This window comes from Sus scrofa, chromosome 13, assembly GCF_054392235.1.
Source record: "Sus scrofa isolate SSC_HxYL_T2T_F1_AM1 chromosome 13, Sscrofa_HxYL_maternal_Yorkshire_Landrace_v2.0, whole genome shotgun sequence".
Classification (NCBI taxonomy): domain Eukaryota; kingdom Metazoa; phylum Chordata; class Mammalia; order Artiodactyla; family Suidae; genus Sus; species Sus scrofa.
Genome location: NC_139395.1, coordinates 215,948,057 through 215,965,566, shown reverse-complemented (window position 1 = coordinate 215,965,566; position 17,510 = coordinate 215,948,057). Strand labels below are relative to the sequence as shown.

General features: G+C 48.8%; 1 protein-coding gene and 1 long non-coding RNA gene across 10 annotated transcripts in view; one reads left to right on the top strand and one right to left on the bottom strand.

The window, feature by feature from the left end:
- HLCS (holocarboxylase synthetase) overlaps nucleotides 1-17,510 on the top strand; it is a 212,541-nt gene that overhangs the window by 21,434 nt on the left and 173,597 nt on the right. For 5 of the 9 annotated variants that reach the window (XR_014825174.1, XR_014825175.1, XR_014825176.1 and 2 more), the window contains exons 3-4: nucleotides 8,907-9,069; nucleotides 11,712-12,652. Coding sequence is in view for 6 of the 9 variants with exons in the window: in XM_013982582.3 (XP_013838036.3) it covers nucleotides 8,907-9,069; nucleotides 11,712-12,652 (1,104 nt within the window). In the remaining 3 variants the exon portion in view is untranslated. The remainder of the gene's footprint in view (nucleotides 1-8,906; nucleotides 9,070-11,711; nucleotides 12,653-17,510) is intronic. The other 4 variants (XM_084992093.1, XM_084992092.1, XM_084992094.1 and 1 more) reach the window with 1 other exon arrangement.
- Nucleotides 1-17,510, bottom strand: part of LOC146397887 (uncharacterized) — a 419,652-nt gene that overhangs the window by 349,533 nt on the left and 52,609 nt on the right. The gene's annotated exons all lie outside the window — the stretch shown is intronic.

Sequence of the window (17,510 nt, the reverse complement as noted above, 5' to 3'; positions counted from 1 at the left end):
CCACAATCATATTTTAATATTCTACATATTAGTGATATTATAAGATTTAAATGACCTTTCTAAGGCCAGCAGTTGCTAAGTGGTAGATAAGGTTGTTTTTTTTTTTGGTCTTTTGTTGTTGTTGCTATTTCTTGGGCCGCTCCCGTGGCATATGGAGGTTCCCAGGCTAGGGGTCTAATTGGAGCTGTAGCTGCCAGCCTACGCCAGAGCCACAGCAACGTAGGATCCGAGCCGAGTCTGCAGCCTACGCCACAGCTCACGGCAACGCCGGATCCATAACCCACTGAGCAAGGGCAGGAACCGAACCCGCAACCTCATGGTTCCTAGTCGGATTTGTTAACCACTGCGCCACGACGGGAACTCCAGGTAGATAAGGTTTTAACCAGTGTCCTTATCCTTTTTAGCAGCCATAAGAATAAATGACCATTTTTAAAGGTATCTAGGCTTTGAGATTCCATAGTCATAGCAGTAAAGTTTATATTAACCAAAGTCCAGCCAAGCCGTGCTTACAGTTTAATCTCTTGATTTTGGTATAAAGAGACCAACCTTTTTTTTTTTCTTTTTGTCTTTTTAGGGCACACCCACAGCATATGGAGGTTCCCAGGCTAGGGGTCTAATTGGAGCTACAGCTGCTGGCCTACACCACAGCCCTGAAACGCCAGATTCGAGCTGCATCTGCAACGTACACCACAGCTCTGGGCAACGCTGGATGCTTAACCCACTGATCGAGGCCAGGGATTGAACCCCCACCCTCATGGTTCCCAGTCTGATTTGTTTCTGCTGCACCAAGATGGGGGTGTGTCAGGGATGATGGGCAGCCTCCTCCCCAGGGCCAGGAGAGGGGTGTGTGGCCTGAGGGGCAGGGCCAGGTAGCGGACAGCCAGCGGGGAGGGGCAGAGGCCTTCCTCTGGCTTAGATCAGGAGCCTAGAAGTGCCACAGGGCTTTGGGGGCCACAGCATGGGAAGGGGGACTTTCCAGGAGAAGTGTGGCTGGGCACTTGCCCCAGGAGTTGGGGCCAGGCTGGAAAAGGCTGCAGCAGAGAGACCTGAGACATAGGCAGGGCTTGATGGCCCCAGGGAACTGCAGAAAGGGGAACTGGGTGGGAGGGTCCCGAACCTACGGGGCGGTGACCAGGGAGGGTCTGCCCATCCTCAGGGCCTCCCCTCCACTTTCCCTGGAAAGGAGCTGGGAACTCATGGTGCAGATCTGTGGACCCGCTCAGCTATGGAGGGAGCTGTGCCCCAACGGGGACCCTGGGCACCTCTTCCTCAGACTCCACCACCGTCCTCAGGACAGCAGCATCTCCTAAGAGTGCAGGCCTCGGGAGTTCCCGCAGTGGCGCAGCGATCGCGAACCTGACTAGCATCCATGAGGATGCAGGTTCAATCCCTGGCCCCACTCAGTGGGTTAAGGATCCTGTGTTGCCAAGAGCTGAGGTGTAGGTTGCCAACATGGCTCGGATCCTGCATTACTGTGGCTGTGGTGTAGGCCAACAGCTGTAGCTCTTATTTGACCCCTAGCCTGGGAACCTCCATATGCAGCAGGTGTGGCCCTATAAATAACAACAACAACAGAAATAATGCCCCCCCCCAAATCCGCAAAACTGCTTGCAGGCCTTGGCTACCACCCTTAATCTGAGTCTATGTGATTTGCTTCTCAAACTTTGAGCTCGTTGGGTACATCATGGACCGTAGACATATGGGCACAGGTCTCCCTGCAGCCCTGCTGGATACCTGCTGTGGGGGCAGGAAGAGCTTCAGAACCGAGGCCGAGATGCCTGTGCAGTCTTCGTTTTGTCTCCTGTGAAGGAGAAGTAGTGCTCCCGGCTGCTGCTGCTGCTCTTCTCCATGCATCCAGCAAGCCCCACCCCCCGTTCATGTTTTTGTTTGTTTCCAGTCTTTCCTGCCCTGCATCATATGGAGTTCCTGGGCAGGGATTAGATCCCAGCAGCAGCAACGATGGATCCTAACTCACTGTGCTGGGCCGGGTAGAGAACCCGGGTCCCAGTGTTCCCAAGATGTCAGCGATTGGGTTGCGCCACAGCAGGAACTCCACACCCCCAGTACTTTGTTTTGAACCTCTCACCTCTGTGGTGGTGCAAGCAGGGTCTTGACCACGTGCCCCATGGTCGGATGCCGCCGCCGGCTGTGACTGGCATCCCGAAGTGTCCAGTGTACTCGGCCACTGTGTGCCGATCAGCGTCCTGGGGCTGACCACAGGCCCACATGCCACCTGCCTACACCAGCATCAATCAGATTCTCTTCCTGAGCTGTTGTCAGGTCATTTCCCCAGGGAGCTGGAGGTGGGGCTACGCAGCTTGATGCAGCGCATGCGCCATGGCAATCTGAGGTGCAGCATTCCTTGGGGGTGCGTCCAGGGCGCTGACGCTGGCACCCACCTGGGGCAGCAGGTCTAGCCTGTTGCCTCGTAGAGCAGAGTTGAGCCCTCCTAGTCAAGCTCTGTCCAAATTGAGATGTGTGAGCAAAAGAAATGACAAGTGTAAGCCACTGAATTTGGGGGTGGTTTGTTATTACACTAATGACTAGTGTAAGCCAGTAAATTTGGGGGTCAGGAAGACCAGAACACTTGGTCTGCCTGTTAAAACTTCTGCTTTTCCTTGTTGGAAGAGAGCTTGCTGCTGTTCCTCTTACCAACATCAGTAGGGCAGGGGTAGAAAGTGGGCAGCGAATAATTGTGGATGCTGATGCATTACTCTCTAGACGCTGGACCTCTGGTGCTTGTGGGGCATTTAAAGAACACACATAATAGACTAAAGTTAGGGCAACAGGAGTATTGCTCTTATTTCCTGATTACCTCTCAGTAATTCAGAAAATTAGAACCCAGACCACCGTTTTCCTTGAGTGTCTGGTCCATCACAGTTTTGCAGAACCACCTAAATCTCACGTGGGCTACTTTATTGCTCTAGCTCTTGCTTTTTTCTTTTTTTTTTTTTTTTGTCTTTTTAGGGCTGCACCCAAGGCATATGGGAATTCCCAGGCTAGGGTCAAATTGAAGCTGTAGCCACTGACCTACATCACAGCCACAGCAACATGAGATCCGAGCCGAGTCTGCAACCTACACCATAGTTCATAGCAATGATGGATCCTTAACCCACTCAGTGAGGCCAGGGATCAAACCTGACTCCTCATGGATGCCAGTCAGATTCCTTTCCGCTGAGCCATGACGGGAACTCCTGTTTCAACTCCTACCTACTTTTTGTGGCCTTAAGCCCCTTCTCATATGATTTTCCAGTACCCCTTTTAAAAAAAGCATCTTAGAGCATAGTATCCTTTTATTTTTTATTTATTTTTTTTGTCTTTTCTAGGGCTGCACCCGCGGCATATGGAGGTTCCCAGGCTAGGGGTTCAATCGGAGCTACATTTGCCAGCCTACACCACAGCCACAGCAACCTGGGATCCGAGCTGCGTCTGTGAACTACACCACAGCTCATGGCAACGCTGGATCCTTAACCCACGGAGTGAGACCAGGGATCAAACCTGCAACCTCATGGTTCCTAGTCGGATTCATTAACCGCTGAGCCACAGCAGGAACTCCAGTATCCTTTTAAATAAGAGAGGGAAAATGAATTCTTTTTTTTTTTTTTTTTTGTCTTTTTGGTCTGTTGTTGTTGTTGTTGCTGTTGTTGCTATTTCTTGGGCCGCTCCCGAGGCATATGGAGGTTCCCAGGCTAGGGGTTGAATCAGAGCTGTAGCCACTGGCCTACGCCAGAGCCACAGCAACGCGGGATCCGAGCTGCGTCTGCAACCTACACCACAGCTCACGGCAACGCCGGATCGTTAACCCACTGAGCAAGGGCAGGGACCGAACCCGCGACCTCATGGTTCCTAGTCGGATTCGTTAACCACTGCGCCACGACGGGAACTCCTGAAAATGAATTCTGTAGTACTCCTGTATCCTTTCTGTTTCTAAACCCAAACTGCATTGAAAATAACTCAGAACTGGGGAGTTCCCGTCGTGGCGCAGTGGTTAACGAATCCGACTAGGAACCATGAAGTCGCGGGTTCGGTCCCTGCCCTTGCTCAGTGGGTTAACGATCCGGCGTTGCCGTGAGCTGTGGTGTAGGTTGCAGACGCGGCTCGGATCCCGCGTTGCTGTGGCTCTGGCGTAGGCTGGTGGCTCCAGCTCCGATTGGACCCCTAGCCTGGGAACCTCCATATGCCGCGGGAGCGGCCCAAGAAATAGCAACAACAACAACAACAAAAAGACAAAAGACAAAAAAAAAAAAAAAAAAAAGAAAAGAAAATAACTCAGAAGTGGAAATAACCTCTTCCCCGCATTATCATGGTCTCTGTGTGTCTAGTCCTCCTTAACGCAACTCAGTACTGGATGTTTAAAAAAAACCTAACATCTAGAAGTTCCCAGTGTGGGCCAGCAGGTTTCAAACCCCACTAGTACACTTGAGGATGCAGGTTTGATCCCTGGCCTTGATCAATGGATTAAGGATCTGGTAGAGTGGTTTAAGGATCGGCGTTGCCTTGAGCTGTGGGGGTAGGTCTTTTGGTGTTGCCGTGGCTGTGGTGTAGGCTGGGGGCTGCAGCTCTGATTTGAGCCCTCGCCTGGGAACCTCTGTATGCCGTGGGTGTGGTCATTAAAAGCAACCCCCCAACATATAATTAGGAGAAACAAGAGCCAAAAAATTAGCAGTGTCGATGCTCTGACATTGGTCTTACCTAAGGCAACTGTAACATGTTTGTCTGGATTGTCTTGAGAAACAGAACAAATAGGGTGTGTGTGTGCATTTTATATAATATACGTATATACACATACAGAAAGAGAAAAAGGGAGGAAATGGGGGAGAGAGGGAGACAGAGATAAAGAGGCTTTTTTTTTTTTTTTTTTTTTTTGGTCTTTTTGCTATTTCTTGAGCCGCTCCCGCAGCATATGGAGGTTCCCAGGCTAGGGGTCGAATCGGAGCTGGAGCCACCAACCAGCCTACGCCAGAGCCACAGCGACACGGGATCCGAGCCGAGTCTGCGACCTACACCACAGCTCACGGCAACGCCGGATCCATAACCCACTGAGCAAGGGCAGGGACCGAACCCGCAACCTCATGATTCCTGGTCGGATTCGTTAACCACTGCGCCATGACGGGAACTCCCAAAGAGGCTTATTTTATGGAGTTGGCTTACATGATTGTGGAGTCTGGTGAGTACAGAATCTGTAGGGCAGGCCAGAGACTAAATACTCAGGGAAGATGGATGTTGCAGCTTGAAGTTGGAAGGCAGTCTGGAGGCAAAATTTCCTCTTCTGGGAACTTCAGTCTTTTTCTTGTAAGGCCATCAACTGATTAGATGAGGCCCACCTGCATTTGGAGGATAATCTACTTGACCCAAAGTCAACTCATTTTAAATGTTAATTTCATCTAAAAATTTATCTTCACAGTCACCTCTGGACTGATATTTGGCCAAATATCGGGGTACTGTAGCCTAGCTGAGTTGGCACATAAAATTAACCATCACCTCATGGTTGGTGAGATTCCTGTACCGCCATTTGCTGCAGAATTTCAGCTCAGCACCTGATGCAGGCAGGTAGATGAGAGTTTAACCCAGCGCCTTTGGTCCCAGGGTCCCTTTCCTCATGCACATGTGTGCTGAGCACAGCAGACACATCACTGCTTGCTGTCATCAGTGCAGGCTCAAGTCACGAGCTTCCGTTATGGGAGTGCTTTCTGCGTGATGCTCAGGAGAGGAAATCCCTTTGAGTAGGGTGACTGGGGCTTCCGTGGCTTTGATCTTTGGAGGTAAACCTTTTGCTTGACTTCCCCTTTCTTTCTCTGCCCCATTGTCTCCATTGTCTCCATCTCAAAGTGCAAATGGCATGCGCCCTGTTTTAGTTCTGGACAGAGGGAAAGCGCCCTGGCCGAATCCCGGTGGCTTTGCTTTGATGGGGGCCCGCAGTGCTGCATGGAGGAGTTTGCACGGTCTGTGGCTCACGGACCACGTTCCTAGAAAAAGGAAATGCACTTAAGTGAGGAAGCAGCCGGCCGCAGTTGAGAAACTTGATCAGAGACATGTGTGTATTGTTCTTTGGCTGCTTCCTGTCCTTCCCCGAGGTTTATCTCCTGCTTCTCTCTTCCGGTGGAGGATTTACTTAGTGGCTCCTTTTACATTAAGGTCACAGCTCCACGCCGGCAGTGCCTGATGCGGCAGGGCGCTAAATCAGCCTTGGAACAACTAAATCCTGCGCTGGGTCTCCACTGGCTGAGCTCAAAGGTGCTTTTAGCCTCCATCACTCCATGTCACGCTTCCCATTCACCCTCATCTGCAAAGTCAGCTCTGGCCAAGGTGATGGTTATCTTATCCTCCTGAGCTGACATCCTTCCTGCATTCTCAGAGCTGGACATCAACTAAATATTTGTCTGAATGGTACACTTTAACTCTCCATCCTGAATCAAAGGTGCCGTATTTGAAATGCAGAATCCGACTGCAACCCTGCTCAGGGCCAACCCACCCTGACTGCCAGGTGTATCCTGTGGCTGTGTGTCTGTAGGAGGTGGCGGAAGTAGGTGGTAAAAGGGAGGGAAGACTACATGTAGAGCTAAAAAAAGAAAATTCTCCAAATATTCTAGACTGATCAGTGAGTTTCAATCTTTTTTTAAAGTCTAATTAAAAACAAATTTTGGAAAAAAATTTTTTTTTTTACCACTCTGCAGCATATGGAGTTCCTGGGCTGGGGGTCAGATCTGAGCTATACTTGCAACCTATGCCACAGCTGTGGCAACGCAGGATCCTTAACCCACTGTGCTATCCTGGGGATCGAACCTGTGTCCCAGCGTGCCAAAGATGCCATCAATCCTGTTGTCACAGTGGAAACTGTTGCCCATTTTTAGATTGAGTATCTGTCTTTTTTTGTTGTTGTCTTTTGTCTTTTTAGGGCCGCACCTGCAGCATATGGAGGTTCCCAGGCTAGGGGTCTAGTGGGAGCTATAGCTGTTGGCCTATGCCACAGCCACAGCAACAACAGATCTGAGCCATGTCTGCAACCTACACTACAGCTCATGGCAACGCCGGATCCTTAACCCACTGAGCAAGGCCAGGGATCGAACCCACAACCTCATGATTCCTAGTTGGATTAGGTTTCCACTGTGCCACGATGGGAACTCCTAGATTGGGTATCTTTTTGTTGAGTGATGGGAATTCTTTATATATTGTGAATACAAATCTCATCAAGTACACAATTCGCAAATATTTTCTCCCATTTTGTGAGTTGTTTTTTCACTTCTTGTAACTGCTCTTTGAAGCATGTTTTCTTTTTTTTTTTTTGCATTTTAGGGTTGCACCCTTGGCATATGTAAGTTCCCAGGCCAGGGGTCAAATCGAGCTGCAGCTGCCCACCTACGCCATAGCAATGTGGGATCTGAGCCGCATCTGCGATCCTACTGGATCCTTAACCCACTGAATGAGGCCAGGGACTGAACCCACATCCTCACAGACACTATGTTGGGTTCTTAACCCTCTGAGCCACAGTGGGAACTCCAAAAGTATTTCTGATCATGAAATTTGGGGCAGTATATCCCTGGGAAGCGGGGAAATTATTCATGGCATCTTCAAAAGGACCACTATATTCAATATTGCTTTTAAAGCCAGATTCATAATATCTAATAACAGCAGCTTTCATTAATTGAGTAATTTTTCTGCCCAAAACTTTCTACTGGGCATTACAAAAACTCTTTAATCTCATTAACGTAACAAACCTGTAAGTTGATGGTAGCATTATTCCTATTTTATGAATGAAGAAGCTGAGACTTGTCTAAGGACACACAGCAACAATAAGTTGAGTCTGACCCAAACCCAGACCTGGGACTCCAGAGCCAGGCTCTCAACCTCAAGCGCCTCCCCTTATCCTTGTTCAAGCTTCCAATTCTTTTAACACTGAAAGGCTGAAAAGGGCTGAGCTTTGCTCTCATTTCCCCTGTCCCCCTTGTGGTGGAAATGTGAATTGCGAGAGGCAGGAGCTCTGGAGCGTCCTTGGCTTTTTATCCTTTCAGTAGTCAGTGGGGAAGCCTGTTCAAAAAATCCTGATTCCTGAATGGCAACTTCAGAGAGTCTGAGGCATCAGACAGAGAGAAGGACCCAGGAACATGAAATTTTCGCATGCTCTTGGGGAGTTCTATTGCAGGGGGTCTTGAACACCAGTTTTTTTTTGTTTGTTTTTGTTTTGCTTTTTAGGGCCGCACCCGTGGCATATGGGAGTTCCCAGGCTAGGGGTTGAATCAGAGCAGCATCTGCTGGCCCCAGCCACAGCAACACCAGATGTGAGCCGCGTCTGCAACCTACACCACAGCTCACATCAATGCCAGATCCTTAACCCACTGAGCAAGACCAGGGATCGAACTCGAGTCCTGTGGATACTAGTCGGGTTCATAACCCGCTGAACCACAACAGGAATCAGTTTTGTTTTGGCTGTGTCTGTGGCATGCAGAAGTTCCTGGGAAGGGATCAAATCTGCTCCACAGCAGTGACAATGCCAGCTCCTTAACCCGCTGAGCCACGAGGGAACTCCTAGAGCCCCCCCTTTGAGAAAAGCTGGTCATGAATCATTGGATACTGTGGACTTGTTGTTTTCTCTGGTTTCCTGTTACTGAAGGGCAAGTTTATGTTTTTCCAACGTCCAGGGAATGGCCCTTCCCTCTTTTGTTCTCTTAAAAAGCAGTTAAGACTTTATTTACTTTTATTTATTTATTTGTAAATAATAAGAAGTGACCACAGCATTGACCCTGAGCCAGGACAACTTTGCTGTGAATACAATCCAATATCTAGTAATTCATTGTCTTTGAGTGTAATATAGTTGTGGGAGCTAGAGGGAAAAGTAAGATATCAGATTGCCTGAGAGAAGAAGACTCTCACCTGTCTCTCCTCCTCATCCCTCATCCACTTTTTCTCAGACTGTGAAGTGGTCGGACTGTTGTTTGCCGTTAGCTTGCAGACCTGGGGATCCTTATCAATTAATCGCCAAAGCGAGTGTGGAGGACTTCAGCAAGCTGGGGGTGGCGTTCCTGGAAGACAGACTGCAGATGGCTAATGGGCTGATAGCCCAAAAGATCGTTTGTAAGTAACTTTAGAAATGTGTCATAGTGTGGGTGTCACAGTTATGCGCTTAAGGACTGCTGAGCGCTCCTGTCTGCTAGGCTTCCTTGCAGTAGCATTGCAACAGGCCATAGGTTGGATGGAACCATTGTAGTGTAACATTCATGCATATGTCAGGTTGTTTGTTTTTTTGTTTTTGGGTTTTTTTTTTTTTTTGTGTTTTTGCCATTTCTTGGGCCACTGCCATGGCATATGGAGGTTCCCAGGCTAGGGGTCGAATTGGAGCCGTAGCCACCAGCCTACTCCAGAGCCACAGCAATGCGGGATCTGAGCCGCGTCTGCGACCTACACCGTAGCTCATGGCAATGCCGGATCCTTAACCCACTGAGCAAGGCCAGGGATCGAACCCACAACCTCATGGTTCCTAGTTGGATTCGTTAACCACTGAGCCACGATGGGAACTTCTCAGGTTTTGTTTTTTCAGTTTTTTTTTTTTTTTTTTTTGAGGTGCCTATCCCTGAGTATTTCGTTAGTGCCTTTTTTTTTTCTTTTTTTTTTTTTTAGGGCCGCACCTGTGGCATATGGAGGTTCCTAAGGCTAGGGATCGAATCAGAGCTGTAGCCCCTGGCCTACCCCACAGACACAGCAACACCAGATCTGAGTGGTGTTTGCCACCTACACCACAGCTCACAGCAACGCTGGATCCTTTATCCACTGAGTGAGGCCAGGGATTGAACCTGCAACCTCATGGTTCCTAGTCGGATTCTTTTCTGATTTGCCATAATGGGAACTCCCGTTAGTGCCTTTTGAATTCCTTTTTTTGGGTCGTGCCTATGGCATGCAGTAGTTCCCAGGCCAGGGATCCAGCCCATGCCATGGCAGCAACCTGAGCCCCAGGAGGGACAACCCTGGATCCTTAACCCTCGGAGGACCAGGAAACTCTAAAATCCATGATAATATTTATTTCACATGATCTAATGCAATATAACTAGTTTCTAGGTTAATTGAATGGAGAGCATAGCGAGTGTTACTGGGAAGTTCTAAATTGAACAGGTTTTTTAACTTAAAATATACATACAATGGGAGTTCCCTTTGGGGCGCAGCGGAAATGAATCCGACTAGGAACCTTGAGGTTGCCAATTTGATCCCAGGCCTCACTCAGTGGGTTAAGGATTTGGCGTTGCCGTGAGCTGTGGTGTAGGTCACAGACATGGCTCGGATTCCACGTTGCTGTGAGCTGTAGTGTAGGCCAGCAGCTACGGCTCCAAATTCCACTCCTAGCCTGGGAACCTCCATAGACAGTGAATACGGCCCTAAAAAGCAAAAAAAAATATGTATATATACATAATATTTTGGGAGTTCCCACTGTGGTGCAGCAGAAACAAATCCAAGAGTAGTATTAATGAGGACGTGAGTTTGATCCCTGGCCTCACCCAGTGGGTTAAGGATTTGGTGCTGCTGTGAGCTGTGTTGTAGGCTGTGAGCTGTAGCTACAATTTGACCCCTAGACTGGGAACTTCTATATATCTTGGGTATGGCCCTAAAAAGCAAAAAACAAACAAACAAAATGAACACATCTTTTTCAGGAGACACACAAAATGTTCTTCCTTAATTAGCCTTCAAAGTTGGCTTTCTATCTATGTAAGTCTTCGTTTATTTTTATTTATTTATTTATTTATTTTTGCTATTTCTTGGGCTGCTCCCGCGGCATATGGAGGTTCCCAGGCTAGGGGTCAAATCAGAGCTGTAGCCACCAGCCTACACCAGAGCCACAGCAACGCGGGATCCGTCTGCAACCTATGCCGGAGCCACAGCAATGCGGGATCTGTCTGCAACCTACACCGCAGCTCACGGCAACGTCAGATCATTAACCCACTGAGCAGGGGCAGGGACCGAACCCACAACCTCATGGTTCCTAGTCGGATTTGTTAACCACTGCGCCAAGACGGGAACTCCTATAAGTCTTCTTTTAGATATACATATATATTTAACAAAATTTTATTTTAGTGGAATATAGTCAACCAAAAGGAAAGACTTCATTTGTACCTGGAGCACAGGAGTGTCACTAGCTCTGGAAATGTGCATAACTCAGTTTCCCCATGTCCCATGTGTAGGAACGTGCTTGATAAATGGTTTCTGAATCAGTGATTGTAAATTATCTTTCAGTCCTGAGACAAGATGCTGGTAAGACCCTTCTCCTGGGCTGATCCCATGAAGTGTCCTTTTTCCTGGGGCGTGCTCAGATAGACTCGAGATACGTGCCTTTTTTGTTTCTTAGTTTCATTATCGTCTAGGAGGTTGACACTCATGAAATCGAATCTATAAGTAAGTAGGAAAAAATGATCTCTAAGGTCTTATTTGTTTCTCTGGTCAATAAGGGAGTCTGAGGTTTTCTGATTCCTTCGGGAATGGTGCTGTGGAGTCTCCATTTCCTTCCCTCTGATGGCGGGGTGGGGTCCTCGCAGGCGGGAGCTCTTCTGTGGTTTCCAAGGAGGCTGCGTGTGGGGAGGAGGCTGCGTGTGGGGCGAGGATGCAGGTGGAACCGTGTGGACGGGCTGCCCTGGCACAGAGGTCATAGAGGCCGAGAGCCTCCTGAGGATTTGAACTGGGCTGCTTGGCAAACTGGAAGGATTGATGGATTGTTTTTTCTGTTCACCCTTTAGCGGTGCACTTGCAGGACTCCGCGCTGAAGGGACTTAGGGAGCAGGCCTCCGACACGCCAGCCCAGATCCTCCAGCCCGACCCCGAATCTTCTGTTGAGAGGAAGCCCGAGCCAAATGCCATGGAGCACATTGGCAAAGGGGACCCACAGGTCCTGGGTCCTGCGCCTACGCTGGGCAAAGGCAGTGTCCCGGGGGTGGAGCCTGCCGAGGAGAGTGACAGGGGCGTGGGCCCCGTCGAGCACTGTCACCTCCATCTGTCTAGTTGCCACGAGTGTTTGGAGCTTGAGAACAGCACCATTGAATCCGTCAAGTTCGCCTCGGCAGAGAACATTCCAGATCTTCCCTACGATTACAGTCTGGAGGGCGTCGCTGATGACCTCTGCCCTGAGAGAGGAGAGAGGAGGGTCAATGTCTCAGGAAAGGCACCCAACATCCTCCTCTACGTGGGCGCCGGCTCCCAGGATGCCCTGGACCGGCTCCAGCAGGTCCGGTCGGCTCTGGCCGACTGCGTGGACACGGACTGTTACACCCTCTACCACCTGCCGCAGGAAAGTGCCCTCAGGGACCCGTGGCCAGACAACTGTCTGTTGCTGGTCATTGCCGCCAGGGAGTCCATCCCTGAGGACCTGTCCCGGAGGTTCCTGGCCTATCTTTCTCAGGGAGGGAAGGTTCTGGCCCTGGCATCGTCCTTCACGCTTCCTGGCTTCCGAGTGACAAGCAAGGCCCTGCTGCAGGACACGGTCCAGAGCTTGGTTTTCTACAAGGCTGACCAGAGCCAGGTGAAGCTGAGCATCCTGAGCAGTGGCTGCATTTACGAGGGGGGTCCCGTGGAGCCGCTTGGCCTGGGCCAGCTCCAGGGCCACCTGGACAGTGAGGACAAAGACAGGCTGATTGTGCAAGTGCCTTTTGGGACACGTGGAGGAGAAGCTGTTCTTTGCCAGGTAGGGAGGCAGCATCGTGTGATGATCTTGCAGTATGCTCTTTGTATTTTCTGTGGTGTGCAGCGGCTTGATGTGGCTTCTTAGTTCCCACACCAGGGATTGAACCCGGCTTGCAGGGGTGAAAGCACTGAGTTCTAACCACTAGACCACCGGGAACTCCCACATTTGCTCTTTAAGGCTGTACTTTGAAAGGTTGTTAAGTCTTTTTGCTGGGGTAGAGGATGCTTCTGACCTTTGTCTGTTTTTTCTTTTTTTGTCTTTTTAGGGCCAAACCCGTAGCATATGGAGGTTCCCAGGCTAGGGGTCAAATCGGAGCTGTAGCCACTGACCTATACCACAGCCACAGCAACGCCAGACCCAAGCCTTGTCTGTGACCTGTACCACAGCTTATGGCAATGCCAGATCCTTAACCCACTGAGCGAGACCAGGGATTGAACCTGTGTCCTCATGAATACTAGTCAGATTCATTTCTGCTGAGCCATGATGAGAACTCCTATAGGGGTCTTTTTATTGAGTTAGAGAATTGCTTCCTTTTTTTGGTGTGGTTTATTTTTTTCAAATGCTGTGGGTCTTTCCAGCCCTCCTAGAAATTAAGTCTCTTGGGTTTTCTGACCAAACATTCTTCAAGGGAGCATAGATTTGGAGTTCTGTCATGGCGCAGTGGTTAATGAATCCGACTAGGAACCATGAGGTTGCGGGTTCGGTCCCTGCCCTAGCTCAGAGGGTTAAGAATCCGGCGTTGTCGTGAGCTGTGGTGTAGGTTGCAGATGTGGCTTGGATCCTGAGTTGCTGTGGCTCTGGCATAGGCTGGCAGCTCCAGCTCCAATTCAACCCCTCGCCTGGGAACCTCTATATGCCGTGTGAACAGCCCTAGAAAAGGCAAAAACACAAAAAAAAGGGGGGGGGAGCATAGATTTGCTTCTTTACTATTCTAAAGCCTACTCACTTGTTCTTAAGATTCAGGAGCAGATAATCTGAACCAGCGCAGATGAGCGTGTATAACCCAAGCAGGCATGTTGTGAGCCATAAGCCACATGAATTAGTTTTTGAGGCCTAATAAATGTTTTTCTTATCGTTTTCTCTGCAAACATGGTCGCTATAGTAACTGTGCATTCTCAGAAAATCCACTTAAAAACCTGACTTCCTTGAGCCGTATTTCACTTTTGAGTAGTGAATTTTACCACCCCTGTGTGCAGACGTGAACTAGAAAATTGATTCGGCACTGTTGCGATCCATTTCTCCAAGTTACATAGCAAATCTGCTTGCTGCACCATTTAAATTGACCCCAATACTGTCATAAAATTTGATACTGCATGCATTGCCCTAAAAAAAAAAAAAAAACCCAAAAAACCAAAAAAAACCCAGGCAATATGATGCAGCTTCAAAAATCAGATTCGGAGGATTAGAATGTCATTTTTGATTTTAAATGACTTCCAGTCTCTGTGTGACAGGGCCGCTGTTTTCTCCTCAGGCCTGTGTCAGTACCGTAGCTTGACGCCAACATCAACTAATAAATATAAGCACAGGCTGGTGAGTTTCCTCTTCCCCTGTTCAATTACCTAGTTTTCATCTTTGTAATAAATGCAGTAATGATGTAACCCAGTAAGAGGAGGACTTCAAGGCAAACCACAGCTGCGCAGTAGGCGGTGGTCTCACGGCCAAGGAGCTGATGCCTCCTCATATACAGAAAAAGGAAACTTGGGTAGACCCGCTCTCCTGATTGGGTTTGCAGGGAACATTTAAGGCTGTGGATTAATGCTGGCATTTGATTATCAACTGGACCAGGAGTTTGGCATGAAGTTGTCCACACCACGCCTCTATTTTTTTTTTTTTTTTTTTTTTTATTGGCCACCCCACGGCATAATCTGAGTTTGAATCTGAGTTGGAGTTGTGACGGCAATGCCAGATCCTTAACTCACTGTGCCGGGCTGGGGATTGAACCTGCATCCCTGCTGCTACAAAGACTCTGTCCATGGTGCCATAGTGGGAACTCCCACATCAAGCCTCTAAAATGGCTTTGAAACATTTTGTGGTTTTATTTAGCTTAGCACATGACAGAGGTGGTTCAGCTTTTATAGCAGAGTTTCTCACCCCTGGCATTGCCGTACATTTTGGGCTGGATCCTTCTTTGTTGTGGGGTCGTCCCATGCCTTGTTGGGTGCTAACAGCACTACCTACCAGATGCTAATAGCGTCCCCTCCCCCGTCTGTGACTGGAGACATTTTTAGTTCTGGCTTTCGGTCTGATCTAAAAGCCTTCATTTTCTTTCTTTTTTTTTTTTTTAAAGGCTGCACCCATGGCATTTGGAGGTCCCAGGCTAGGGGTCCAGTCAGAGCGGTAGCTGCTGGCCTACATCACAGCTCATGACAACATCAGATTCTCAACCCACTGAGCGAGGCCAGGAATCGAACCTGGATTGTCATGGATGCTAGTCAGATTTGTTTCCACTGAGCCATGATGGGAACTCCTAAAAGCCTTCATGTTAGATGAAGCCAGGTTCCAGAGATGGGCCTATCACCATGCTAACAGCACTAGACCAGAGGATGAGACATTGGCTGGTTGCCACAGAGGCCCTGGAGGGTGCTGTGCACGTGCTCCGGTGGCCCTTCTGCCCTGTGGATTGGGTGCCGAGCCATTGTAGAAGCATCCGATCTTGAATCTGGTGGCCTAGCGGTGAGGCACTTGATCTTTGCACTGCTCTGGTGCAGGTTTGATGCCTGGCCCGGGAACTTCCTCATGCCTTGGGCATGGCCGAAAAACAAACAAACAAACAAAAAAAACCCAAAAAAACAAACAAAAAAACTTGACAATAGCTCATGGTGTCAACGTCTGTGCTTTCCTCTTACCTCTGGAATCCAGAGGCCTGCTCATAGGGGGAGTCCTTTTCCTTCTTGGCATCTGTCCCATGTGACATTGACTTCCGTCTACCCTGAAAATCTACCCTAGTCTGTTCCTTAGATCTGTGTACTCACTCGTCCGGCCCTCTCCTTGGGCCCAGGTGGGGCAAGAACTCATTTGACTTCTGCCACCTGTCACGGGGACACTCACCTGCTTCCGTGAATTAAATGTGACCTGCTGCCATGCTGACAGCACTGGCTTTGTCCCCTGGAGAGGAAGGCACACGCTCTGGGTAAGAATGCACAGTAGAAGGAGACATAGTTAGACTCGGACACCTTCAGGGATCCACTTTTCTTCTCGTGGGCCGTTCAGAGGCCACTCCTGGTTGACAGGCTCAGTCGCAGGTGAAGCAGGCAGCCCTCAGCTGAGCGGCTGGAGTGTGCGGACTCTGCTGGATAGGCCTCAACAGACATCTTCAGACTGGCCTCGACTTGGGTTGGATTGTTATGGACTGGGCATATGGATAGTGTTTTTGGTTTGGATGAGGCTTGAGTGGGAATTGAGAGATTTTAAGTTGCCTGAAGAAGGCTGGCACTGTGCTTTTTATTTACAATGTTCTTGTCACATCGGGCTGGGAGTTCTGCATGCAACAGAAGCCCACAGCTGCCCCTGGGCAAATGCACAATGAAATAAACAAGCTCAGGCTGCTCTCCTGGGTAGTCAGTATTCTGGCACCCACCAGGCTCTAATGCGCAAGAGAGCTACAAGTTCCAGTACATTCCTTCATGCCGAGACACAGACCACTGATTGGAAAGTTCTAGTTCAAAGCAGCAAGAAGTCCCGGTATGCTCCTTTGTATCAAGACACAGACTGTTGATAGGCGAAGCTACTCTAATGGTACAACAAAGCCTGACCTAAACATATGAGGTTCCAAGTCTTATCAGGTGAGGGAGGGAGGTGCCACCAGCCTTTCTGGAGTCCCCCAGGCCCCACTCCTCTGTTTGAATTCCTGCAGATGCTGTGTGTGTGTGTGAAACCGACTTTTTAAGAAAAAAAATCTCACAGTCAAATTTAACAAAAATTTTATTTATTTTATTATATTATTATTATTTTTTCTTTTCAGGGCTGCACCCATGGCATACGTAAGTTCCCAGGCTAGGGACTGAATTGGAGTTAAAGCTGCCGGCCTACACCACAGCTCACGGCAACGCTGGATCCTTAACTCACTGAGTGAGACCAGGGATCAGACCCACATCCTCATGGATACTAATCGGGTTCATTATTGCTCATATCGAGCCACAACGGGCACTCTTTACAAAAAATGTAACAAGTTTCGCTGAGCAAAATACACTCAAAAGGCAGTCACAGCACAAAGAGAGTTTTAAGTCAAGGCCTCACCAGCTCCTACAGTATTAGCAATGTGTTTCAGTTTTCAAAACTGACTTTGAAAAAGCTTACACTTAACCTAAGCGATTTTAAATGGAAATAAACTGGAATGAACAAACATGAGAAATGTTCCCCTTTGTATTAGGGATCTAGCACCTTGAATTTTCCAAAAAAAAAAAGCACACCTCCCAGTGTGTTCACGATGATGTGGTGTAAAAGAACCGCATTCAACGTACCTGAAACTGCTTTAACTAGGATAACATCACTCCAGAAGCACCTACCTAAATGTTAATTGAGAAGAGCTGAAAGGGAGGTTCCTGTCGTGGCTCAGTGGTTAACAAACTCGACTAGCATCCATGAGGACGTGGGTTCGGTCCCTGGCCTCGCTCAGTGGGTTAAGGATCTGGTGTTGCCATGAACTGTGGTGTAGGTCGCAGATGTGGTTTAGATCACTTGTTTCTGTGACTCTGGTGTAGGCCAGTGACTATAGCTCCGATTCGACTCCTAGCTTGGGAACCTCCATATGCTGCAGGTGTGGCCCAAAAAGACCAAAAAAAAAAGAAAAAAAGAATAGCTGAAAGTAGTTTTAGTTGACTCAGTACCACAGGCTAGAGGAAAGTTCCTGCAGAGTCTC